The sequence below is a fragment of the Pteropus vampyrus genome, unplaced genomic scaffold (assembly GCF_000151845.1).
Source record: "Pteropus vampyrus isolate Shadow unplaced genomic scaffold, Pvam_2.0 Scaffold137, whole genome shotgun sequence".
Lineage (NCBI taxonomy): Eukaryota > Metazoa > Chordata > Mammalia > Chiroptera > Pteropodidae > Pteropus > Pteropus vampyrus.
The window spans coordinates 1120079-1147588 of record NW_011888918.1 but is presented as its reverse complement, the minus strand read 5'-3'; the positions used below and the strand labels follow the sequence as shown (position 1 = coordinate 1147588).

Genomic DNA, 27510 nt, shown 5'->3' with positions numbered 1-27510 from the left:
TTGTATTTTTGGAGCATGTAATTTTAGTATTTTTAAATCCTTTGTAATCCTTTTAATTTCTTTGTATTTGGGTCCTCTTTCTCTTTTTTTCTTGATGAATGTGGTTCAAGGCTTATCAATATTGTTTATCTTTTCAAAACTGGCTCTTGGTTTCATTGGTATTTTGTGTTGTTTTTTAGACTCTATTTTGTTTATTTTTGCTCTGATCTTTATTATTTCTTTTTTTTCTACTCATTTTGGGTCTTGTTTGCTGTACTGTTTCTAGTTCCTTTAAGTGTAAGATTAGATTGTTTATTTGAGATTTCTCTTGTTTCTTAGGGTAGACCTGAAATGCTGTGAATTTTCCTGTTAGAACTGCTTTGGAAGTGATTTTGGGGCAGTGTATTTTCATTTTCATTTGTCTCAAGCTATCTTTTTATTTTTTTCCTTGATCTCGTTGTTAACCCATTCATTGTGTAGTAGCATATTATTTAGCCTCCATATATTTGTGTGTTTTCCAGTTTTATTCTTGTAGTTGATTTCTAGCTTCATTTACATTGTGGTCGAAGAAGATGATTTTAATTTTCTTAAATTTATGGAGACTATTTTTGTGGCCTAACGTGATATATCCTGGAAAATGTTCCTTGTACACTTGAAAAAAATGTATATTCTGCTACTTTGGGATGAAATGCTCTAAAAATATCAATTAAATCCATCTGGTCTAGTGTGTCATTTAAGGTTGCCATTTTATTGTTGATTTTCTACCTGGATAATCTATCCATTGTCAATGGAGAAGGAAGACATTTCTGTTGGTGCAGATAAGCTAACACAGGCTAATTCTAAACAGTGTTTTTATTTTTCAGTCCAGGTAGTCATCTATCCCTCAGTCATAATACCTGCTTTCTTGTTATCTTTGCCAACAGTTCTTTGAGATACAATGTTGCTTTAGGCCCAGTCTAAAGGTTATTTTGTCCTGTTTTAACATTTCAAATGGTTGAGGCATAAGGCAATTCCTCTGTGATGGCAGCTCTGACACTATTTTAAAGTGGCTCTGTTTATGTTATTTGTTTACATCAGGAAGTCAAGGGCATCAATAGCAAGGAGACTTCTTGTGAGCAGCCTTTAGGCAGTAAAATTCACAGCCCTCAACTGGCCCTGGGATGGAGCAGCAAAGGCACACCAGGTTTCTGGTCTAGACCCCTTGGTGAATGTCATGCCATTTGCCAGAAGAAGACCTGGAGGAAAGAAGATATGGCAGTTCACTCTGATGAATTAAAAATGGAGGCATGTGGGGCAAAGAGAGCAGGTGTCTAGCCTGGTTCTCATTTCTAGCCCTAGAGTTTTATGAGCCAGTCTCTCTGCATTTATCTTCCTCCCAGACTTGGGAACAGAACTGATCACGAGAGTACGCTTTCCTCTTCTCTAACCCTTACCTGCCTGTGATGTGTTTTCACAGAAGCCCCACCAAGACTGACTCATGAAAGCTCTTCCCAGATGTGAGGTCATGCAGTCCTGAAGACTTGCCAGCCAGCGGTCTGGGAATTTTGGAGTGATCACTAAGGGCAAGGTGTTTGGGTCCCTAAGCAAATTTGCCAGTCAGCCCTGGCTGAGTCTCAGCGTTCCTCGGCAGATCCTGTTGAGAAGAAAAAAGAGAACAGCAACATGAAGAAGAGGAAGCAGCTATCAGAATGCTTCAGGGCCTGGGATTGCCCTCAGGGTCATTACCTCCCTCTCATCTTTCTCTTTTTGACTATGTAGAAATGCTCTTTTTGACTATGTAGAAATGCTTTGTTCACCCACTATACTCTGAAGCAGTAGAACTTTGTGATTAATGACCCCTGATCTCTTGTGCCTCCATTTCTACATCTTTAAATGGGAATAATCATAGTACTGATTGCATAGCATTATTGGGAAGAATGAGTGAGGTAATCTATCTGTACAAACTGCTTTAAACCAATGCTTAGCATATAGTAACATTCAGCATAATTTCTGTTTTTACTGTTATACCGGTGTGCTAGTATGTCTAGAGGCAAGTGCTTCCGCTGATTCAGAGCAGAAACTTGTGATTACCTGTTACCCCTGGATTTTTATGTTCTTATTGCCCTATCTCATGTACACCAAAGCTTTTTCTCTAGAAACCCTGTGCTACTCCTTGTCCCTCCCTTAAATTACTCACCTCGTGGGGTCTTTGGAACCCACGACTGGGTTGGGAAATGAGAGGTTGGTTGCTAGTGGGTCAGGGAAATGCTGTCTTTCGGTTTTCTCACCTCCTCATAAGTTCCTTTGGCTTCTCGAGGCTAGTTTAGATTAGTGGATCTCCCCTAAAGCTTTCTTCTGATTTCTCCAACCACATGGTGGGGACTGGGTAGAGCCTTTCCGCTGAAGTCCAAAATCACTCTTGAGACCCATAGATGTCCATTCTGACTCAGCTCTGTAAGGAACTCATAATTAATTCTCTAAGTTACACTTTCTGTAATGCTTCTCTCTTTTTCTTTGCTCTTACAATTGCTTGTGCTACTCATTTGACAATAAGTAGTAATACAGTTTCTTGTGACATCTCTCTTTTCCTAATGGACTATTAAAACTTTTACTGCTATTTCACTTTTCAGAGGTTCATGCTTTATCTCTCCTCCCCAGTTTGTTTGCAAGCTCCCTAGTGAATTCTTTGTACCGCTGAGAGTACTTTATAGGATTTCATGTTTTTAGTAGATTCTAGAAAAACATATGATTTTTGTTAAATCCCTTAGCTAGGCCTTGCCCTCAGTATTTTTTTCTCTTTTCTTTATAGGCCCAGTCGGTTTACACAACATTGGACAGACCTGCTGCCTTAACTCTCTGATCCAGGTATTGATTATGAATGTGGGCTTCACTCAGATACTGAAGAGGTAAGACTATTACTCAGGCTGATAAACATGTATATTACTTTATGTTTTAAAATATTTGGTTATCACAGAAGTCTTCTTTTAAAAGTTTCCAGAGAAAAGCCTTGTTCTACACATTCTAATCACCTAAGAAATTTAAAAAGTACAAATGCTTGGTTCTACCCTCAGATATTTGGTTTCAGTTGGTCTAGGGTGGGGCCCAGGCACTGATACTTTTAAAAAGACTTCCCAGGTGGTTTAAAAGTACAATCAAGATTGAGAGTGTCTGATTTGATTAAAAGGAAGTTGGACTAGACCGATGTCAAAGGAGGAGTAAATCAGTGGGTAAGTGCATGAGTCTCTGTATTGATTTTTCTCAAAAAAAATACATACATACACACAGAATATGTACGTATGTGTGTGTATACGTATATATACACACACTTTATCACACATTCTTTTCTGCCCTGTGCTTTCTGTAATTTTTTTTTCATTGGCATCAGCAATCGAAAGATGCCTATAATTAAATAAATTGTTGCCAAAATACACTGACATCCTTTCATGTTGCCCTTTCTTCCCAGGACCTAAATGAGTATTTGCTTTTTCACTTTGGAGTGCTTCAGAGTGGACATTGTGCTGTATGACCACTTTGCTGTGGACCTACGACCTACCGCATCTACCTTTCACTTTAGTGTGATTGTCAGGCAGGGTAAGGAGAGAGGTGAGGCAGCAGTTGTGCTGATCCCTCATAAGAGGGTGCTCTCTCTACCTGATTTGCTAACGTGGTGGTTCTCAACTTTGTTTGTACATTTAAATCATCTGGGAAACTTGAAAATTCTGTTAACTGGGTCCCACCCCCAGAAATTCTGATTAAGTCTACAGAGTGGCCTAGACATGGAGATTTTTGAAAGTTCCCTCAAGTGATTCCATTGAGAACCATGGAATAAAGAAGTTCAGGTGTTCTTATTTGGCAGGATAACAGTACCAAGAGGAGGAGAAGAGCAGAAGAGAAGTGTCCCCTTCCAGCTGCTCTTGCTCTTGGAGAAGATGCAGGACAGCCGACAGAAAGCAGTGCGACCCGTGGAGCTTGTCCGCTGTCTCCAGAAGTACAATGTACCATGTAAGACCACCCTTCTAGCTCTAGCTCCTTGTCTAGTGCTCTGAGCGGGTGGGAGATTGGTGAGGAGAGGCAGATGAGGAGAGGGAGAGGAGGGGAGGGAGAAGAGGGCAGGAAGAGGAAAAGAGGGAAAGGGAGGGGAGGAGGTGGGAGAGGAAAGGACAAGAGAAGGAAGGAGAGGAAGAGGGAGAGGGAGGAGAGGGAAAAGGAGAAAGAGGGAGAGGGGAGAGGGTTGAGAGAGGGAGAGGGAGAGGAGAGGGACTAATGATCAGTGAATGAACAAGACAGAAGTTAGGTAGACTGTGGATCCCTTATATTGGAGGCATTTACATCGTTCTGAAATATTTTAAAAGAGCCCAAATTTCTTCAGGCATAGAATTGGTATTATTTATGCATATGTTACTTTCATAAACAATCTTTTTCCACTTGTCAGTAGAATAAGTAAGCCTAAGAGTTCCTCAGAGTTGACTTAGCTGCCAGTAAAGAATCCCAGGAAAACAGAATAAAGGATTAATAAGGAGAAACCATATTCTACAAAAGAAAACTTATAAATTGGTTAGTTAAAAAAAAAACAACAGGCTTATTGAGATATACATACTATAAAATTTACTCATTTAAAAATATATAGTCAGAGGTTTTTAGTATATTCAGAGTTGTACAGTCATCATCACAGTTTTATTATTTATTATTTGTTTTTTAATTCTTTAACCTATCTATTATTACTTATAAATTTATATTATCCTCTAATCAAGTTTTTTTAAATTAATCATTTTTTGGTGACATTGGTTAATGAAATCTAGTAAGTTTCAGGTGTACAATTTAACAGTAAGGCATATATATATATATATTGCATTGTGTGTTCTTCATCCATAGTTAGATTTTTTTCTGTCACCACATATTTGACCCCTTTTATCTCATCTACCTCCCCACTCTCTCCTCCCCACTCCTCTCTGGTAACCACTAGTCTATTGTCCATGTCCATGAGTCTCTGTTTGTTTGTCCTGTTTGTTTTTTGCTTTTAGGATTATATCCCACATATAAGTGCTATTATGTGGTTTTGAACATTTCCTGTCTGGCTTATTATGCTTAGCATAATTATCTCAAGGTCTATCCATGTTGTCACAAATGGCAGTATTTCATCTCTTCTTATGGCTGAGTAATATTTCATTGTATATATATACCACTGCTTCTTTAGCCAGTCGTCTATCGTAGGACACTTCTGTTACTCCTATGTCCTGGCCACTGTGAATAATGCTGTTATGAACATTGATGTGCAAATATCTTTTCGGATATGAGTTTTCAAGTCTTTAGAGTAAATACCCAGTAGAGTGATTACTGGGTCATATGGTAGCTCAATTCTTAGTTTTTTGAGGCACCTCCATAGTGTACCAATTTGCAGTCCCACCAGCAATGTATGAGGGTTCCTTTTTCTCTGCATCCTCTCCAACAGTTATTACTTGTCCTGTTGATAACAGCTATTCTAACAGTTGTGAGATGATATCTTATTGTGGTTTTGATTTGCATTTCCCTAATAGCTAGCAATGTTGAGCATCTTTTCATATATTTGTTGACCATTTGTATGTCTTCTTGGGAGAAATGTCTGTTCAGGTCCTCTGCCCATTTTTTAATTGGATTGTTTGTTTTGTTGCTGTTATTGAGTTGTATGAGTTCTTTGTATATTTTAGATATTAGGGCCTTATCAGAGGCGTTGCTTGCAAATATATTTTCTCATTTGGATGATTTCTTTTGCTGTGCAGAAGCTTTTTAGTTTGATGTAGTCCCATTCATTTATTTTTGCTTTTACTCTCCTTGCTTTTGAGGTCAAATTCATAAAATCCTTGTTAAGTCCAAGGTCCAATAGTTTAGTTCCTATGTTTTCTTTTATGCCCTTTATTGTTTCGGATCTTATATTCGGTTCTTTAATTCATTTTGAGTTAATTTTGGTGTGTGGTGATAGACAACAGTCTAGTGTCATCCTTCTGCAGGTGGCTTTCCAGTTTTCCCAGCACCATTTATTGAAGAAGCTTTCCTTTCTCCACTGTATATTTTTGGCTCTTTTGTTGAAAATTATTGCCATATAAATATGGGTTTATTTCTGGACTCTCAATTCTGTTCCGCTGGTCCGTGTATCTGTTTTTCTGCCAAACCATGCCGTTTTGATTATTGTTGCTTTGTAGTATAGTTTGAAGTCAGGCAGAATGATGCCTCCAGCCTCGTTCTGTTTCCTCAGGATGGATTGGCAATTCGGGGTCTTTTGTGCTTCCATACAAATCTGAAGATTTTTTGTTCTATTTCTTTAAAAAATGCCGATGGGATTTTGATGGGGATTGCATTAAATCTGTATAATGCTTTAGGTAATAAGAACAATTTAACTATGTTGATTCTTCCAATCCAAGAACACAGAATATCTTTCTAATTCTTTGTATCTTCTTCGATTTCTTTTAATAGGGTTTTATAGTTTTCATTATATAGGTCCTTCACATGTTTTGTTAGATTTATTCCTAGATATTTTATTCTTTTTGTTGCAATTGCTACAGGAATTATTTTTCCACTTCTTTTTTCTGACAATTCATTATTAGAGGATAGGAATGTTATGGATTTTTGAACATTGATTTTGTATCTAGAAACTTTACTTGCTTGTTGTTTCTAGTAGTGTTCTTGTGCAGTCTTTAGGGTTTTCTATAGAGAAAATCATGTCATCTGAAAATAGTGACAGTATGACTTCTTCATTTCCTATTTGGATGGATGCCTTTTATATCTTTCTCTTGCCTGATTGTACTCGCTAGGACCTAAAATGTTATATTGAATAACAGTGGCAATAGTGGACAGCCTTGCCTTGTTTCTGATCTTAAAGGAAAGGTTTTTAGTTTTTCACCATTAAGTATAATGTTGGCTGAGGGTTTGTCACAGATGGCTGTTATTATGTTAAGGTACTTTTCTTCTCTACTGATTTTGTTAAGTGTTTTGTTCATAAATGGATGCTGTATCTTGTTGAAGGCTTTTTCTGCATCTATTGATATGATCATATGATTCTTATTTTTAATTTGTTTATGTGGTGTATCTCATTAATCGATTCGCATATGTTGAAGCATCCCTGTGCCCCTAGGATGAAGCCCTCTTGATTTTGGTGTATAATCTTCTTAATTTGTTGCTGTATTCGGTTCACTAGTACCTTATGTAGGATTTTTGCATCTGTGTTCATGAGAGATATTGGTCTGTAGTTTTCTTTTTTGGTGTTATCTTTACCATGTTTTGGTATCAGGGTGATATTGGCCTCATAAAATGAGTTAGGTAGTATTGCCTCCTCTTCGATTTCTTTGGAAGAGTTTGAGGAGAATCGGTATTAAATCTTCTTTGAATGTGTGGTAGAATTCACTGGCGAAGCCATCTGGTCCTGGACTTTTAGGTAGGTTTTGGATGATTGATTCAATTTCCATACTGCTGACTTGTCTATTTAGAAATTTCCATTTCTTCTTGATTCAGTCTAGGAAGGTCATATATTTCTAAGTATTTGTCCATTTCTTCGAGGTTATTAAATTTGGTGTTATATACTTTTTCATAGTATTCTTGTATGATGCTTTGTATTTCTGCGGTGTCTGTAATCATTTCTCCTTTCAACCCTGATTTTGTTAATTTGTGTCCTTTTTCTTTTTTCTTTAGTGAGTCAAGCCAGGATTTGGTCAATTTTATTAATCTTCTCAAAGAACCAACTCTTTGTTGCATTTACTTTTTCTATTTCATTTAATTCTGCTCTAATTTTGACGATTTCTTTCCTTCTGCTGACTTTAGGCTTCATTTGTTCATCCTTTTCTAGTTTTTTAAGATGAAGCGTTAGGTTGTTTATTTGGGCTCATTCTTATTTTTGGAGATAGTCCTGTAATGATATGAACTTTCCTCTTATTACTGCTTTTGCTATGTCCCAAAAGTTTGATAGGTGTATTATCATTATCATTCATTTCTATGTATCTCATGATCTCTCTTTTTATATCTTCTCTGACCCAGTCATTCTTCAGTAGCATGTTGTTTAATCTCCATGTATTGGTGGTTCTTCCCACTTTCTTTTTACAATTGATCTTCAGCTTCAAAGCATTATGATTAGAGAATATGGTTGGTATGATTTCAACCCTCTTATATTTGTTGAGGCTATCTCTGTGTCCCAGTATGTGGTCAATCCTTGAGAATGTTCCATGTGCACTAGACAGAATGTATAAGCAGATATTTTGAGATGGAAGGCTCTGTATATGTTAATTATGTCCAGTTGGTCTTATGTGTCATTTAGGAATGTTTTTCCATATTGATTTTCTGTTTGGATGATCTGTCCATATTCAACAGTGGAGTATTAGGTCCCCTACTACAATAGTGTTTTGGTCTGTTTCTCTCTTTAGTTCTGTTAATAATTGCTTTACATATTTTGGGGCTCCCTGATTGGGAGCATATATATTAATATGTGTTATATCTTGTATGATTCACTTTCTCATTATGAAGTGTCCCTCAGTATCTTTCTTTACCTTTTTTTTATTTTGAAGTCTATTTTGTCCGATATTAGTACTGTTACTCCCACTTTTCTCTGAATGCCATTTGTTCGAAATACCATTTTCCACCCTTTCAGTTTGAGTCTATTTTGTCTTTGGAACTGAGATGTGTCTTTTGGAGGCAGCATATGGTTGGATTTTGTTTTTTGATCCATTCTTCAACTCTGTGTCTTTTTATTAGTGAGTTCAGTCCATTTACATTTAGAGTGATTATTGAAATATGTGGTCTTCTTATAGCCATTTTATGTTTTGCTTTTTGGTAGCTTGGTGTTTCTATTGCTTCCTTGTCTTTATGCATCTGGTTTTTGTATTTTGGTTAGGTTTTGTGGGCTTTCCCTCTGGTCCTTCTTGTTTTATGTTATATACGTTAGTTCTGAATCTTTGGCATGTGGTTATCATTATGAACAAATATGTTTTCTCTGCATGTGCCTTATCTCCATTCCCCTTTGCGAATTTGAATCTTTAAATCTCACTCCTTTCAGTCATTGTTATCTCACTTTGTCCCCATGTATGCTGACTGTTCATTACTATCTTGCTATAGCAAATCTCTTCTTATTGTTTAAGGTTATAATACCCTGTTCTTAATAAGGGTTGCAATCCTCTGCTTCTATTTGCCTGATAGTCGCCTTACTCCTAATTGTGTCTTTTTTTTTTTTTTGTCATTTTGTTTTAGATGAGCTGACCCCTTTCAATATTTCCTGTAATGCAGGCCTCCTAGTGGAGAATTCTCTCAATTTTTGTATGTCTGGAAAGGTCTTTATTTCTCCTTCATATCTAATGGAGAGCTTAGCTGGATATATTATTCTAGGCTGGTAGTTTCTTTCATTTAATAGTTTGAATATTTGATTCCACTCTTTTCTGGCTTGTAAGTTTTATGCTGATAAGTCTGACGATAATCTAATGGGTTTTCCTTTATAGCTTATCATCTTCTTTTCCCTGGCTGCTCTAAGAATTCTTTCTTTCTCATTGATTTTTGATAACTTTAATACAATGTGTCTTGGAGAAGGCCTTTTTGGTTTGAGATAATTGAGTATTCTGTTGACTTCTTAAATTCCAAGCTCCAGTTCATTTCTTAGCTTTGGGAAATTCTTGTCAACTATTTGTCTGAAAATGCTTTCTGACCCTTGCTCCTTTTCCTCCCTTCAAGAATGCCCATTATTCTTATGTTTCCTCTCCTTATGGTATCAGCTAGTTCTTTTATTTCTCTTTCATTATTTTTCGTTCTTTGGCTTCTCTCTCCTTCTTTCTGATTTATTTCTAGATTTCTTTCCTCCATGTCACTGATCCTTTCCTCCATTTGGTCGACTCTATTTCTCAAGCTTGCTATTTCATTTTCACCCCTTTCAGTGTGTTCTTCATCACCAAAAGTTCTATTTGGTTCTTTTTGAGGTTTCAATCTCCTTCCTAAAGAACTCATTCTACTCATCTAGTTTTTTTTTTTTTTCAATTCTTGAAATTGTTGACATGACTCATTTTGGATCTGAGTTTTTTCAGAAGTACCATCCTGAATTTTCTGTCATTTAAGTTGCATATTTCTATGTCTGTAAGCTCATTTTCTGGAGATATTTTTCTTTCTTTCTGAGATGCCTTTTCACCTTGGTTGTTCATTGTGTTTAATGGACTATTTCTCCATGTAGGCATTAATTTAAGGGTATTCTGCTTTTTTTTCCAGAAAGAAAATTTATTTTATAAAGATCTCTTTAGCCTGTTGCAAAGAACGAGTTTTTCTTTTGGTTTCCAGTAGGTGATGTCTAAGCCTCTTCGATCCCTGATTTATGTAAATTCTTAATAATGCCTTTTTTTCTTATAGATATTCAATTACTACCCTCAGTCTCGGTCCCTCTCAGTGTTAGCAACAGTTTTGGTAGCTTTTGCTTAGATTCCCTTTGGATTCTGTGGTGTTTGGTCTTGGAGGGTATGGCGAGGGGGTCCTCTGGGTTGGGGGATGGGAGCTGCAGCTCAGTTTCATGTTTTGTAGTCACTGCTGGTAATAATCAACTGTTGTTTCTCTGCTATCCCTGCTTCTCTGCCATCCCCATTTCTCTGCTTTCTGCCCTGATATCTTGGCATTGCCACCAGCTGCATAGAGCTCACAGCTGTCTCAGGCAGAGCTGTTCAGGGAATCTGCACCTTTTTCCTTCCCCCCACCTCCTGCAGGGAGCTCTGGCTGTGAGAGGCAGCTTCTTTGTTTCTCCTAGTCTACTGCCCAACTCCCGGGGTTCTGACCTGTGGTGCTGAGATGGGCAGATCTCATGCTCATACGTGCTGGTGTACAGTTTGGGTGTTTTTTGTTGAGTTTTAGATGTTCATCTTATTGTTATTTCAAAGGGAGAGATCTGGGGACATCTCTCTATTATGTTTCTGACATCACTTCAATCTAATTTTAGAACATTCATCACCATCCCCCTTCCCGCCTGCCGCCACAAAAAGAAATACCCCTGTTCTTATTGGCAGTCACTCACAATTATTCTTTGTTTTCTTCTAGGTTTTATACTTTTAGACGTTATATTTGGGTTTGTTTTTGATTTTGAGTTAATTTTTGCGAATACTGTGAGTTAGGGGTCTAACTTCATTCTTTTGCATGTGGGCATCAATTGTTCCAGCACCATTTGTTAAAAAGAGTATTTTTCCCTATTGCATTGTTTTCATACTCTTGTCAAAGTCAACTGATCATAAATGTAGGTGTTTATTTCTGGACTCTAATTATATTTCATTGATCTTTATGTCTATCTTTATGCCAGTATCACACTACCTTGATTACTATAACTTTGTTAGTAAGTTTTGATATTAGAAAGTGTGAGTCTTCCAATTTTATTCTTTTTCATTATTGTTTTGGCTATTTGGAGTTGATTGCCTTTCCATACAAATTTTAGGATCACCTTGTTAATTTCTGCAAAAAAGCAATTTAGCATTTTGATAGAGATTGCATTGAGTCTGTGGATCAATTTATGGAGTATTATCATTTTAATATTTAGTCTTCAGAACCATAAGTATGGAATGCCTTTTCATTTATCTGAGTCTTCTTTAATTTCTTTCAAAAATGGTTTGTAGTTTCAGTGTACAAGTCTTAGACTTATTTTGCTAAAATTATTTCTAAACATATTTTTGATGCTTTTGTAAGTGGAATTCTTTTCTTAATTTTATTTTCAGGTTGTTCATTGCTAGGGTATAGATAAAATACATTTGGTTTTTGTATATTGATTTTGTATCCACAACTTTCTTGAACTAATTTATTAGTTCTAATAGTTTTTTAGTGGATTCCTAAGGATTTTCTATATATTAGATTATGTCATCTGTAAATAGAGATAGTTTTAATTCTTCCTTTCTAGTCTGGATTCTTTTTATTTCCTTTTTTTTTTTTGCCCTGGCTAGAACCTCCAGTATGCTGTTGAATAGAAGTGTGACGAGAACAGATAATGTGTTCTTTATTTCTGACTGGTTCCCTTTTATAATTTCCATTTCCATTTTATGTTTTTTATATCTTTGTTAAAGTTGTCACTGAGTTCATCTACACTTCTCCTAAGTTCATCGAGTATCTTTATAACCAGTGTTTTGAACTTTGCATCTGTTAGATTGCTGGATTCCATTATTCCTGGATCTCTTTTCTGTTCTCTCATATGGTTTCTGCTTCTTTGTCTTCCCATTTGGCTGCCTTTCTGTGTCTGTGTCTATGTACTATGCAAAGCTCCTACATCTCTTGGTCATATAGGCGCGGCTTTGTATAGTAGGTGTCCAGTCGCACAGTCCTGAGAGGGGTTCAGCTGCAGGACAAGTTTAGCCCAACCCTGTGCCCCTCTGCAGCCACCAGTTAAGATTCAGCCAGTAATTCACAGATACTGTGCTCATAGATGCCTCAAGAATCCACACCAGAAACTGAGGCCAGCTGTCTTCAGTGTGAGTCTTGGCGCTGCTCAGCAAAGAGCACTGGACTCCCCTGAGGACACATCTGGATGTGGCTTGGGTGGGGCTGCAAGTTGGGGGAGGCAGAGTTTCAGGGAATTCTCTGGGCAGAGTAACCTCTGTTATCCAGTTTGATGACGTCTCAGCTGACGGAGCTGTGTTCACACACTGCGGGGGTGGGGGATGGTGGTGGTGGTGGCGGTGGCCTCAACAGAGGAACAATGGATACTGCCTGCACCTCTCCTGGGAGAGAGCCTTGCTTCCAGCCCTCACTCTGACAATTCAGTGTCCCCCTGTAAGTCCCTGGTGCCTCCTGTGGAGCCCACCTGGCACTGGTGCTCAGAGTGAGCAAATCTGTCACCGTGAAAGTCTGCTCGCAGATACAGCCCCTTTGAGAGGCATTTGCGCTGCCGCTGCCGCTGCCATAGCCTCTGTCCCACTCAGCCTCGCATCTTTGCCCCTCCTACCTTCTGCTGTTGCAGGCTGACTAATTATTTTTCTCCCTAGTTGTAGTGCTTTTGTTCATCTAGATCCCAGGCTACTTTCCTTGATGTTTGTTCCATGTTTCTGTCACAACTTTGGTCACAAAAGGGATGAACAATACCTTTATCATCAACACCATTTTCCCCCGTCTCTCTGTATTCTTCATTTCTGGCTGATTCTTTTTTGTTTTCTATCTCCACTTTTATGATTTTTGTCTCTTGTTAAAGTTTTCCCTCAGTTCTTATACTCTTCCCCTATGTTCATTGAGCATCCTTATAACAAGTGTTTTGAACTCTGATCTGTTAGATTGCTCGTCTCTGTTTCGTTTAGTTATTTTTTCTAGAGCTTTTCTGTTCTTTCATTTTGGACATGTTTCTTTGTCTTCCTATTTTGCTTGCCTCCTTGTGTTTGCTTCTATGTATTAGATAGGGCTGCTATGTCTCCCAATCTTAGTAGAGTGACCTTATATATAGTAGGTGGCTGTGGGTTCCCATAGCACAGTCTCCCCTGATCACCTGAGGCAGGTGCTCCAGGTATGGCCCTTGTATGGGTTGTGTGTGCCCTCACGTTCTAGTTGAGCCTTGGTTGCTGTTTGCTCAACAATGGAAGGGATTGACTCTTGGGCTGATTGATTGTGATGATTGGCTGTGACCAGTGGAGGAGCTGTTGGGCAGCTCTGACCCTAGAGAGCAGAATTTGCTTTAGCTGCCTGCCCAGTCTGCCCTTTGGGCATGCCATCCTCAGATGTGGCCCTGGGTGGTGCTCTGGCTCACCCTGAAGCCAACCAGTAGGTGTTCAGATTGGTGTCTCCTGAGAGGGACCCCACCTCAGCCCAAGTTAAGCCGCAGCCTATGCCTTACCTGGGGTCACCTGGCATGAGCCACCAAGCGATCTGCAGATGGCCGCCACATGCACTTCACTTGATTAGGCCTTGAGAGGCCAAGCCTCAAACCAAGGTCAGCTGCTGCTTGTGTCGGGCTTAGGGTTGCTCAGCAAGAGGTATGAGGCATTCTGGGGCCAAATACTGCTTGTTTAGCTTTTGTAAACCTTTGAGAGATTTTAGGAAAGTCTGCAGCATACAGGGTATTTGTGTGGAAAAGCCACTGGAAATGGCTTGGTTGGGCCCACAGGTTGGGGCGGGGTCTCAGGGAATCACCAGAGTGGGGAGAATTGTGTTAACTAGGTTGATGGAGAGTCAGATATGGCAGTCCCCTGCATCTGCATACTGAGAAGAGGGAGGGTATCAACAAAGGAACAATGACTTCTGCCAGCACTTCTGTCTTGGAGACAGCTGCCCCTTATCTCTTGCCTTGAAGCCAGACAACTCAGTTCCTCTTCTTATGTCTCTGGCACCTTTCGAGCTGCTACCCCAGTACTGGAGCTCAGAGTGATGAGTCCGTCACTGAGCCACGTGCACACACGGGCCCCTTAAGAGGAAAGTCTGCAATTCCCTCAGCCCTCCGTCTTAGCCACAATCTCCTCTGGTTTTCACAGCCAGAAGCCATGGGGACTTCTCTTCCTGACACTGGAACCCTGGGCTGGGGAGCCCAGTGTGGGGCCAGGAACCCTCGCTCCTCTGGGGAGACCTCTGCAGCTAAGATAGTTCTCTCAATTCTCAATAGTCACAAGCTGGTGTGGAACCAGCTCATTTTGCATCTTTACCCCTCCTTTACCAGTCTTGAAGTGGCCTCTTCTTTGTGTCCCCAGTTGTAGGACCTCTGTTTAGCCAGACTCAAGTGATTCCCAATAATGGCTATTCTGTAGTTTACTTGTAATTTTGATGTGGTTGTAGGAGGAGGCAGGCACAGAGTTTACCTACTTTGCCATCTTCACTGGAAGCTCCTTACCCATTTTTAAATCAGGTTGTTTGTTTTCTTATTGTTAAGTTTAAAGATTATTTTTTGGTATATTTTAGATAACAGTCCTTTATCAGATATGTCTTTTATTGCTTGTCTTTTTATGCTCTTGATTGCATCTTTCACAGAGCAGAGATTTTTAATTTTAATGAAGTTTTAATTTTAATGAAGTTAATTTTAATGAAGTTCTTTTATTGATTACACTTTGGTGTTGTTTCGAAAAAGTAATCACCAAACCCAATGTCATCTAGATTTTCTCCTGTATTATCTTTAGGAGTTTTATAGTTCCACATTTTACATTTAGGTCTTTTATCCATTTTTAATGAGGTTGTTTTAAGGATGTAAGATCTGTGTTTAGATTCATTTTTTCTTTTTGCATGTGAATATTCAGATATTCGAGCACCATTTTGTGAAGACTGTCTTCACTCCATTGTATTGCCTTTGCTTCTTTGTCAGCCATTGACATTGTTTATGATGGTGTATTTCTGGGCTCTCCATTCTGTTCCATTGATCTGGTTTTCTGTTCTGTTCCAATACCACATTGTCTTGATTACTGAAAATTTGTAGTAAGTTTGAAATTAGTCCTTTGACTTTGTGCTTTTCCTTCAATTTTGTGTTGGCTCTTCTGAGTCTTTTGCTTCTCTAAATAAACTTTAGAATCAATTTGTCAATATCCATAAAAGAAGTTGGTGGGATTTTGATTGGAATTGCATTGAGTCTATAAATTAAGTTGGGAAGAACTGATATCTTGACAATATAGAGTCTTCCTATCCGTGAACATGGAATATCGCTCCATTTATCTAATTATTCTGATTTTTCATCAGAATTTTTAGCTTTCCTCATATAGATCTTGTATATATTTGGTTAGATCTAAACCTAAGTATTTCATTTTCATGGATTATAATGTAAATGATATTGTTTTTAATTTAAAATTTTACTTGTTCATTGCTGATATATAGGCAAGTGATTAACTTTTATATATTTACCTTGTATCCTGCAGCCTTGTTATAATCAGTTATTAGTTCTAGGAGTTTTTGTTGACTTTTTTTGGATTTTCTACATGGATAATTATATCATCTGCAAACAAGGACACTTAGTTCTTCCTTTCCAGTCAGTATGACTTTTATTTCCTCTTTTTGTCTTATTGCATTAGCCAGAACTTGTAAAACATGTTGAAAAGGAGTGGTGAGAGGGGACTTTCTTGTCTTTTCTTTTGATCTTTGTGGAAAAGCTTCAGATTTTTCATCATTATATGTGATGATAGCTGTAGGTTTTTGAAGATGTTCCTTATCTAACTTAGGAAGTTTCTTTCAATTTCTTAGTTAAGATTTTTTATAATGAATGAGTGTTGGATTTTGTCAAATGCCGTTTCTGCATCTATTAATATGATCATGTGAATTTTTTTAGCCTGTTGATGAGATAGATTATATTTATTTTCAAATGTTGAGCTAGTCTTGCATACTTGGGATAAATCTCACTTGACTATGGTATATAATTCTTTTATATTATGGTAGATTCTATTTACTAATATTTTCTTGTAGATTTTAAGTCTATGTTCATGATAGGTATTGATCTGTAGTTTTCTTGTAATGACTTTGTCTGATTTTGGTCTTAGGGTAATGTTGGCCTTTTAGAATGAGTTACCTTCAAAGCTGAGGCAGTTTATGACACTTTAAGCCTTCATTTTGTTGTGGCGCGAATGATTCTGAGACCCACGGAGCCAATTGAGATTAATTATGAGCCTTTATTAGCCGGCCGGCGACTGACTCTCTACCACGCAGGGTTAGAGGAGATCAGCCCCGAGCTTCTCTATAGGAGGCAGTTTATAAAGCCTCCTACTACATCCTTGAATAAGCAGATTACAAGAAGCAGAAGTTAGCCATTAATGTTTTGTACAAAGATAAATGTATCCGGGGAACTCTCGGATCAAACAGGGACTAGTAGACAGTTTTATTATTTTCTCCTTGAAATGTTGCACTTCTGGAGCTGGCGCCTGGAGATATCTCCTCCCTGTGACTGAGTTACTGCTTGCACCTGGAGATACTGCCTCCCTGAAACTGGAGAAATTCCACTTTTACAATTTCTTGTTTGCACAGGGCCTCAAAGTCAGCCAGATCTAAGAGACTGGAGCCCTCTCAGCTCTTACCTGGACATGCAAAAATAGTCTAGAGCATCAGGAATAGTTAGAGCTTTTAAAAGTCTCCTATGAACATCTATTCCTTAGATCTTTCTTTTAAGTTTTTGGCCAGGCCTTTTTTTTTTTTTTTTTTTTGCCCCAGCTGGTATTGCAGCCTTAGGTAACTGCAATATTAATTGTCACTGTTTTCTACAGATGCCCTGGGGATGGGGCTTTGAGCTCTGAGACAGGTCAAATAATGACAATCCTCTCACATTGGGACTTTTTGAGGATCTTCAGTCTCAGTCCACCTCTCTGGTAATTGCAAGGTTTCTGGTTTTTAAGGCCACTGCAGAGCTGCAAAGAAGAAAATGGAATAGGCCAAATTGGAAAAGCATCAAACCCTGCTCTTTTTATTTAGATTCTGCAGTTTTTCTTTCTTTTTTTCTTTCATTGGTTAACGAAATCCAGTAAGTTTCAGGTTGTAGTTTTTCTTGCATAAACATTCCTAAGAGTTTTATGAACTCTTGGTTAATTTCCAGAATTCTGAAAAAATTTATTTTGACAATTTTTGCCAGTATATTCATTGCTTTTATGGAGGAGTAGATTTATGGAGACTCTCACTCTACTGTTCCAGCTTTATTCTTACCTTCCTTTAACTTTTCATAGAAGTTTGTACACCTTAGGGAAATTTTCTTATTCTTCTTTGAATTATGATTATATGGATACATGTCCTCCACTCAAATACAGGTTTCTTTGGGACAGGAACTTTCTCTGGTATGTGTGATGCCTTGCATATAGCAGGTGTTAAGTCAATTGTGGGTTGGGCACATATACCTGTATTTCTCAGATGAATTGAGACTTTTGGTTCTGGTATGGTCAGATGAGGGAAAATGTCTCCACATGGCAAGGTGATCCAACTTCCTTTATGTCCAGTGTTGGCTCTGTAGCAGGCAGCCTTCTGTAAATAATTCCTTAGAGACAGCATCAGTTCAACCCTGCTGTTTGTCTTTAAGTTTTGGGATTATTATCTTAGAATATGGATTAATTAATTTATTCAACTAATATATAATATTTACCTATTATGTGCCAGGTATTGTGCTGGTACTGTAGATAAAGGAATAAGAGTAATAGAGTCTTTGCCTTCATGGAGTTTATAGTTTAGAGGAGAGACAGGCCAAAACAAAAACAAAATAGAACCCCAAAACATTAAGTACAGGGAAGAAATAAAATGATGTTGAAATAGCAGATATGAATATTTAGCACATTTATAATAACCACCCTTTCTTGCAATGTCTTTGCATTTAGGCAGACATTTGTCCTTTTGTAAGATAGTCCTCAGTGTGTTTTAATTTTCTTTGTCTTCCTGGGTTTCTTTCTCAGGAGATTTGTATATACCATTTTAGCCTTATGAGACAGGACAGGGCAAATTCTCTTGAGTTGGGGAAGATTCAAACCCTGCACTGAGAGAGAAGTGAGTTCTTGGCAGAACATAAGAAAGAATTCAAAGACACACCAAAGTTATTGTCAAAAGGAAAGTTTATTAGAGAAGGAGTAACACTCCATAGACATAGCGTGGTCTCCTCTCAGAGGCAGAATGAGAGGGCCTGAGAGAGACTCAGAGGTACAGAGACAATAGAAAGAGATGAGGACAGTGAGAGACACAGAGTAAAGGCACTGAGAGGGACCAAGAGAAAGATGCTGAGAAGGACCAGGAGAAAGACACTGAGAGGGAGAGAGTAAGGGCACTGAGAGGGACTCCGAAGGCCAGGGAATTCAGTTTATATATCATTCTTTAGTTCCTGTAAGTTACAGTTTAAAGACTTTGTTTACCCATTTTCCTTATGGACATACAGTGAGGAAAGATAGGAGTATGTAGCATGAAAAGGTAAGAACATGTAACGTGAAAGGCCTGCTGGTAATTCCCAGCCTTTGATTCATAGGTTTCCTAAAGTTTTAGACATAGGGAATGAATGTTTATTTTGTGTAGGGTAACAACTTAAAGACTCTGTTTTTCCTGTTTTCCCTTCAGGTAATAGGGAAATGGGTTGTTAGCAATCCCAGCAGAAATCGTCCTTTGTTCTGCAGGTTTCCTTGTAGCCTGCCTGCAGGGCTGAACAGCATATTACCGTCTCTGAATATAGCTTGATTTAACATTTTAGTTCTTTTGCCTCCTCACTACATTACTTACATCTACTTGCATAACATATGTAGAATTCACTGCTTAATTCTTGCCTTTTCTTAGCCAGTATCACCTATCACTATGATGGTCCATTCCCTTCTTGTTCTCCTAGAGACCTTTTGGGAAGACCTGGGTCAAATATCACTGTTGAGAAACTGCTCAAGTTTTAGGGGAGTGAATAAAAAAAATACATAAAGGCACAGAGAAATGAGTGACCATAGGAGTCCAATGAGAGTGTGGGCTTGGCATAGACATAGGAGAGAATCCACTATTGACTCTTGGTTTTACCTAGCCGTGTCCCTCAGCGGAGACCACTAGGGGTAGATGGCAAATCAGGACAGAAAACTTGTGAGGTGCAGTAGGACTGAATTTTAAGGTTTAAGAGAAACACTCAAAAATCAATACCAAGCTTATTTTCCAGTTCTGGCACCTAGCTTCTAGTGGAAACTTAGCCTGAAAATGGGGCAAAGGTTTGGAAAATGCAGTGGTGTTCATGTGCATCTAGGTAACTAGGGCATAGGGCATGAGAAGTGTTCCTGGTGACCTTGCTAATTGGACTATTGCTTTTCTCTTTGGCCAGTGTTTATCCAGCATGATGCTGCTCAACTCTACCATATAGTCTGGAACCTAATTAAGGACCAAATCACTGATGTGGACTTGGTAAGATTCTAGAACTAGAGAGCTCAGAAGTTGAAGATGCTGTTCATTTAACTCATTCAGTGATCATTAATGTAGTGTGTAGAGAGGATTAAGAGAAAATCATATAAAATGCTTATCACAAGTCCATAATATTATTACTGTTATTTTGCACCTTTTTGAGTATAACAAAGAGCATCAGTGGCTGCCATTTCTGGAGTTTCTATCTAGTGGCCCCAACTTCTGGAAATTGGCCTGACCTGGTCTATTTATGGCTTTGTACCCTTCTTACCTCTCCCCTCCTTTCTCTTGCAGGTAAAGAGGCTGCAGGCCTTGAATAGAATCCAGATGAAGGAGTCCTTGATTTGCCTTGAATGTACAGTGGAGAGTAGCCAAAACAGTTGCATGCTGACCCTTCCCCTTTCTCTTTTTGATATGGACTCAAAGCCCCTGAGAACACTGGTGAGGGATTTCTCTTGGCGAATTTTCTGTTCCCACACAACTCAGTGTTGCCAATGCCCCCTTGCTTCTTTAGTCTCCCCTTGGCTTTTAAAAAATCATTTTTATTTCCTTTGCATGGTTCTGGCTAAGTTCTACTTTGATTTGGCAAAAAATAAAATTCTTACCTCCTTTTTTCCCTTTCATGTGCCTCCTCTTGTTTTTTTCTCCAATCAGTAGGTACTTTTTGAGATCCTGGCCTGTTTACCACTCTGGGCCAGACATTAAAGGGACATGGAGAAAACCAGAAGAAAAACTTAAATACCCATCTGTAGGGTGATGGGCTGTACTCTAGACAGGAAATACTAATCCTGCTTTTTTCTTGTTCTTCTGGGACAGGAGGATGCCCTTCACTGTTTCTTCCAGCCCAGGGAGTTGTCAAGCAAGAGCAAGTGCTTCTGTGAGAACTGTGGGAAGAAGACCCGTGGGAAAAAGGTATTCACTCCCCCAAACCAGATCCTACCCCCAGTTCAGGGTTGCCCATAGGGAGTTTCCTCATAGACTTCACAGAACCCCTAGGGTCTCTCATGATGGCTGAGGGAAGGAATCCTGATCAGGCTAGTATCTGATAGGATCCTGGGGCTCCTGAGATCATATCATTGAGAGGAACAGAGCCTTTTAAAGATAAGAAGAGAGCAGGAGCCAGAGTTTTTCCCTCAGGCCTAGACCACCTCCCGACAGCAGACTCCATTGTTTCCCTGGGTTCCAGGACCTGTGCAGCACCCAGGGCTGCTTTGGAGAGCTCAACAGACTCAGCAAATGGGAGCCCTCCATTGTATTGCATCATTCTGCTCCCCTCTTTGTGGGGAAAAAAACATACAATTGCCCCTGGTATTTCTCTGAATCTACCCTTTTGAAGCACTTTAGGACTTCATCTCCAGGGTGATTTTGCTTTTGCAGGTCTCGAAGCTGACCTATTTGCCCCAGACCTTGACAATCCACCTCATGCGGTTCTCCATCAGGAATTCACGGACAGAAAAAATCTGCCACTCATTGTATTTCCCCCAGAACTTGGATTTGAATCAGGTCCTTCTGACTGAGAAAGACTTCTACTATGCTGAGGACCAGGTGAGACACTCCTCACTTCCCATCCATCCTCATCTCATCAGATACCATGTCCTTTTAATTTTGCCTCTCCTTCTCCCTAAGCTACTTGAATTCACTCACTAATTAGAGATGGCATTTTTGTGTGTCTTGTCTGTGTCATTTTCTCATCTCAACAATTGTATCTTCTGCTGACCATGCTTGGGATACACAAAGGGAGGAAAACTCACCAACAGCTGAGTGTGATTCATAGAAACATTTTTGTGTATGCGAGAAACACTCGTTTTTTAAAAAATGGTATTTTAATGATGGAGATCTGTGTATACTTGAACAGCCATGGGTTGTTATCACCACCACATCACGACTACCACCATTTGCTTTTTGTAGCTGCTTTTCTTTTCTTTTAAGATCTAAAAGACTGTGTTTCTAAATTTTGGGTTTGTACTCATATGCCTCACAGCACTGAGGGAGGGAACCTGAGGAAAGGAACTCATAATTCAGGACATTTCTTTTAAATAAGATGTGTAATACTTACATGTATGTAGATAAACAGAACATCTTGGGTTGTAAATATAATACCAACCAAGCTTTCTTCTTAAAAAGGCTTATGCTTACTTTGAGGATAATAAGGTAGAAGCCAATTCATTGGGCCAGTTTAGTAAAAATAAAGTTGAATTCAGTTGTCCTGCACTAATAACTTATTGGGAGATTCTGAGGAAAAAAGTGACATAAAAAACTTTTCTCCATACATTTAAAATTCTACATTTATATATGCAGAATTTGATAAGTATAGAATTTATCCAGTTTTGAACTGTTTTGCTCCATTGATCTGTTTACTGTTCATGCTCTTTAGTATTTTAAATATTGACAGCATAATAATATGTTAGAATAGCTCCTATTATAATATAGCTTCTTTACCAATTCAGGGCATATATATACTTCATAATATTATCAATCTTCTCTCCTAGTTCTCTTTATTTCTACTTGCACAGTCTACCTGATGAAGTATATCTTACATTTTTTTCCACTTAAAAATGACTTTGTTATGGAAAGTTCTGAATATATACCAAAGTAGTGAGGAATTACACAACAAATCTCTATGTCCAATAAGCAGCTTAAACTGTTATCAAAACTGATGACCAGTCTTGCTTTATGTACACCACCATTCTCTTCTTTTCTTGACCCTCTACTGAATTATTTTGAAGCAAATTCCAGATACCATACCATCTTATTAGTATTTCATTATGCCTCTCTAAAGAATAAGCACTGTTTTTCTAAACCAATAACCAATCCTATCTCATAATTCCTTAATATCATCTAATATCCAGTCAATATTCAGATTCCCCTGACTGTCCTATAATATATTTGGTTTAAATCTATATCCAAACAAGGTCTACACTTGCATTTACTTAGGTTAGTTTCCTCCATCCCTCCCCTCTTTTCTTTCTTCTTCTTTTAGGTTAAGAAGTTTCTTCTCCTTTTCTTTTCCTGGCAATTCATTTGGTTGAGGAGTTTTAAAATATACATCCAGAATTGGCTGGTTTGTGTTATTTAACATGTTCCTGTATCCTTTGTATTTCTAGTAAACTAGATAGATCTAGACATTGCCCTGCATTAAAAAAAATCTAGCATAAAGTCCCCAAATGAAAATAGAGAATAATTTGAGCTCTCCTTTTTGGGTGACTTAGCTTCATTTGTACTATCCTCACCCCTGTCCCACATCATCAAACCTGTTTCAGTCTCAAGTTAGGAACATTATTTGACTGTGTTGGGAAAATAGAATATTTCTGACTAATGTGGAGATCCTGTTCACAATAATCAAAACTCTCTCTCTCCTGCCATTATTCCCTTTTCACAGTAATTTATTTCTTGTCTTGACTTTCTAAGATTTGAGGGAGTAGAATGACTTTCTGCCAAGTCTAATGGATACCTCTTGTTCTTTCTCTCTTGGTACACTGTGATATTCCATGTCATTGATCCTACTTGCCTTCAAAATCAATCTATCCTAGGTTTCTCTTTTGCTGGATTCTTTCCTGCTTATCCTTTTGTTGGTATTTAGTTTTAATTCCATTCTTCTCCCCATTTTTCATGTCATCTTTTTAATTCTCATTGTTTCAATGATCATCTAAAACTGAAGACTCGCAAATATATTTCTTGTCCAGGTCTTCCTCTTGACCTCCAAACCAGTATACTCATCTCCTAGTGAATGTTGTCACACAATCCCTATATTCATTATTTTCATTCCCAAACAGCTCTATTCCATATTTAACTTTATAGTACCAACATTTTCTAATTTCCAAGCCATAAACCCAGGATTCATCCTTACAGTGCCTTCTACTTACTCCCCTCCTTCTGCATCCAATCAGTTAGTACACACTTTTAATTATTTCTTTCTAATTTTGCAGAAATCTGTCCCCTCATCTCCACCTTCACCCTCACTTCCTCAGTATAGTTTAGGGGTTAAGAGCTCAAGCTTTAAAGCCAGACAAGCCTGAGATGAAATCCTGCCTCTTCTATTTATAAACTCTGGCCCTTGGGTGTAAATTACTTTACCTCCATGAGCTCAGATTCTACTTCTATCAGATTCTACTTCTATCAGATTCTACTTCTATTAAAACCTATTAGCACCCAGCTTATAGGTTTGTGTGAATATTAAATGAAATAATATGTGTAAAGACTTGGCCAAATGCACAGTGAATGTTAAAAGTTAGCTAATAAATATTATGTCAATAATGATTATTATCATCTTAGTGGTTACTACTGATAGTAATTATTCAAGTTGTCACTATTTCTTCCTTGCACTACTGTGGTAACCTAACATGTTATTGGCTTCTGTCTCACTTGGACTCTTAATCCATTTTTCAAACCATATTATTTCAAGTAATGTATTCTCAAACACAGACCTGGTCATGCTCCTCTGCTGAAAACTTAAAGCTTAAAACTTTCTTATGGCTCTCAGTTACTCATGGGATAAAGTTCTAATTCCTAACTTGGCCTTTGGAGCTTCATCTCTTGTGACTTCCCAGCACCCTCTCTGACTTCCTGTTCCTCAGTATGCTCTGCTCTTTTATGCTGCCAAGTTTTTGCCATTTCTGGGTCTACATTCAAGTATGCCTCCTTTCCATAATTTGTCTGCCAATCTTATTCATCTTGCAAGAGCAATTAAAGCATGTCTTCTTTGGGAAGCTTTCCCCAGCTCCTCAAGCTTTCCTCAGCTGTTTGGTTGTTCCTTCTCCTTTCTTGGGGGAAAAGTTGGGTCTTCTCAAATTTACCTGTAAATATACCTGGTACAAAACATGGCATTCTAATTCTGGCTTACTTAGCTGTGAACTTCTTGAAGTCAAGGACTGTTTTACAGTTCTTTTGAAGCACCACTACCTGGCATAGAGTAGGCACTGAATAAATGTGATGAAATATTTGTTTATTCTAAACCAGGGTTAGAAAAGGAGAGATGGTGGATGAATCATTTTGTCTTGTGTTCTTCTAGATTGGAGGACAGTATGAACTCTTTGCTGTGATTGCCCACGTGGGGCTGGCTGACTTTGGTCATTATTGTGCTTATATCTGGAATTCTGTGGATGGAAAATGGTTCTGTTTCAACGACTCCAATGTTTGTTGGGTGAGGATCAACATCTTGGATTGGGTTAGCTACCTATTCTGAGCCCAGGGGTGGATGAGTTCTTCTCATCCATAAGATCAAGCCACATTATGGTCCTGTTCTCTCTGTGCGGGGCCATTTTATGAGGTTTAAAGCTGATTTCTGCATGGAATACCCATCTGGTTTACAGCTCTGTAAGAGTCTACTTAGCTCAGAGTCTAGGTTTCTGGTGTTCTAGGCTCAGGGCCCTGCAACTTCATGCACTATGGGAAACTTATGGAAAATAAGAAGAGTTAGAAAATATAAGTTAGAACTCTGGGCTTAGCATAACCAGGTTTAAAGTATGCTAAGAGAGACTTCATGTATATCACAAGATGCTATGGGTATTGGGAGTTCCTAAGGATGGGTTTGTCTGGAAGAGTGAGGGAGGGAAAGTTGTAGCACCCTGTACTCTCTGGATGCTTAACGAATGTCCCCTGGCTGCTTCACTTTATATGTTTCTGTACTTCCAGGTATCCTGGGAAGATATCCAGTGTACCTATGGAAATCAAAACTACCGCTGGTAAGAGAAGTATTTGAGTGATGGAAACCCAGTGAGCTTGTAAAGGGTTCTTGTTGCTGTAGGAAACTCTCATGGATTCAACTACTGCTTATATTTGCATAACTCCCCAGGGACTAAACTGTTCAGCTTTATCTTTCAATATTCTTTTCACTACACCATGATTTTCTTACAGTTTAGACTTTAACAGTACTAAAGTGTAAGTAGCTCCCCAAACATCATATCCTCCATCTTCTCTCTGTGGCTTTGCACATGCAGTTCCTGGCCAGTATTACCCTCTTTTAATTTATCATCAAGGCAAAGTCCCCTTCATGCTTCAGTACCTCTGCTCATGGTCTTTTCCTACTCTGTAAAGCTTGCACCCAGGCAGATCTGTAGGGGCTTGTCATGTGCTTTCACTGCATTTTGAGCATACCACCTTTATAGAAAGAGTTACACTGTTTTGTAATTGTTTGCTTACATAATTTTCACATTATACCATGAATGAGAGTCACTGTGTTCCAGTTAAACTTATTTGCAAAAACAGAGTCAGATTTGGCTCATAGGTTCATAGTTTGTCAACTCCTGATTTAAATGTTAACAGCAGTTTAGGGGTTATTTTCCCAGATCACCTGTTTTGTTTCCCTTCGAGGTGATGGACGGATGAACGCTTGATCCAATAACCTGGAAAGTTTGCTGATGTTTGTCCTATCATGAATTAATAATGTACCAGTTAACTATGAATGTTTCATTTATGCTATGATGTTGTATTTTTTTTTTCTTTCTAGGCAGGAAACTGCATATCTTCTGGTTTACATGAAGACTGGATCCTAAATGGATATACCCTAAGTCTTCAGAGACTGACAAAGTGTTGTTTTTCTTTTCTAGTCCTGAATCTGCTAATTCTTTTAAGAGATTTTTCAATGAGGAGAAAAACTATTTTCAAATTGTATAATTAAATTTTATTTATTATCAGGGGAGATTATCAAAATATTTAATAGTGACACTGCCCAGGTCTTGATCAGTCAGAATGGATACTTACACAAGTGTAACCTGGCCGCATGGTTGGAGCAGAGTCTTGAGTGCTCCCTGCTGTGCAAGAGATTAATTTTTCAGTTGGGATACTGTGGGAATCTAGAATCTTTCAGGGGAAGAGAGGCCTGGACAACAATCATAGTGGAAAGTATTCAGGTGGCAAGGGGCAGTGTGGGGAAGTATTTCAATATTTTACAACCAGGGTGACCTTACTAGTATATCTGGCTGAAAATAATTTGTTTATAATTTTTTATTTTTTATTTTTAGAAACAATATTCATTCTATAAAGGTCAAGTGTTTTATAATTGTTAGTCATTCATCCGACAAATATGTATTGATTACCTACTCTCCATAAGATATTGTGCTAGGCACAATGATGAATAAAGTTTTTTCTCTCAAAAGTTGTTTGCAGTTTAATGGGTAATAATTAAAATACATAAGATACTGAGAGTTCCTACTACAGGAATTCAAAGGAAAGTGAAATCACTTCCATTGTGTGGCCATAGGAGAAGCCTTCAGGCTGGAAAGGGGCTTAGGGTGGAGGACAATACATTTACAGGAAAAAACATACTCAGTGGCATGGTTGAAAAAAGAAAGACTCAAGGTTCAAAGGTTGTCTATGAATCTGGCTTCCCACTACAATGATGGCAGGTAGTTGGTACTCTGAAGGTAGAAGTTCTTGAACTAAGCTAAGAAGTTTGGATCTAATTTAATAGGTAATAAGGAACTGTTGAAATGCTTCAAAAAGGAAAGGAACATGTAGTGGTGTTTTGGTAAAATGAGTCTGTTGTGGGCCAAAGACATGGATTAAAGACAGGGATGGTAGGCTGAATGGAAAAGCATTCACAGCTAGAGCCATTTTGGTGGAAGAATGAATGTGAACAATGAGAGAAGAAGGGTCCAAGAATACTCCAGTGCGAGCCTGGGAAGTGAGCAGATAGATTTTAACTTCCCCATCTTATAGATGAAGTGATTGAGACTCTTATAAATGATTTCAAGATTTCATACTTGATTAAGTGGCTGAAACTTCCAACATAAAATGTGGGTAATTTCTTTATTAATTATTTTTTGGCAAAAAAGTAGCATGAAAGAATAAATTCTTACTGTGAAATATTCAAACAATATAGAAATATAT

At 38.3% G+C, this 27510-nt stretch overlaps 1 protein-coding gene across 1 annotated transcript; it reads left to right on the top strand.

The window, feature by feature from the left end:
• Window positions 1-1435: 1435 nt before the first annotated feature.
• USP18 (ubiquitin specific peptidase 18) lies at window positions 1436-26776 on the top strand. Its single transcript, XM_023535143.1, has 10 exons — window positions 1436-1696; window positions 2768-2864; window positions 3815-3960; window positions 19607-19686; window positions 19978-20124; window positions 20500-20595; window positions 21061-21228; window positions 24692-24823; window positions 25315-25364; window positions 26129-26776. Exons 1-10 carry the CDS (start codon window positions 1642-1644, stop codon window positions 26172-26174), a joined length of 1017 nt encoding a protein of 338 aa, XP_023390911.1. The 5' UTR covers window positions 1436-1641; the 3' UTR covers window positions 26175-26776.
• The last annotated feature ends 734 nt before the right edge of the window (window positions 26777-27510 follow it).

Excerpts from the sequence above, each read along its gene's own strand:
- USP18 (XM_023535143.1), top strand. The coding sequence starts at position 1,642 with ATGAAGAAGAGGAAGCAGCTATCAGAATGCTTCAGGGCCTGGGATTGC. Across the intron at positions 1,697-2,767 it reads GGCCTGGGATTGCCCTCAGG|GCCCAGTCGGTTTACACAAC; the intron begins GTCATTACCTCC and ends TTTTCTTTATAG. Across the intron at positions 25,365-26,128 it reads GGAAATCAAAACTACCGCTG|GCAGGAAACTGCATATCTTC; the intron begins GTAAGAGAAGTA and ends TTTTCTTTCTAG.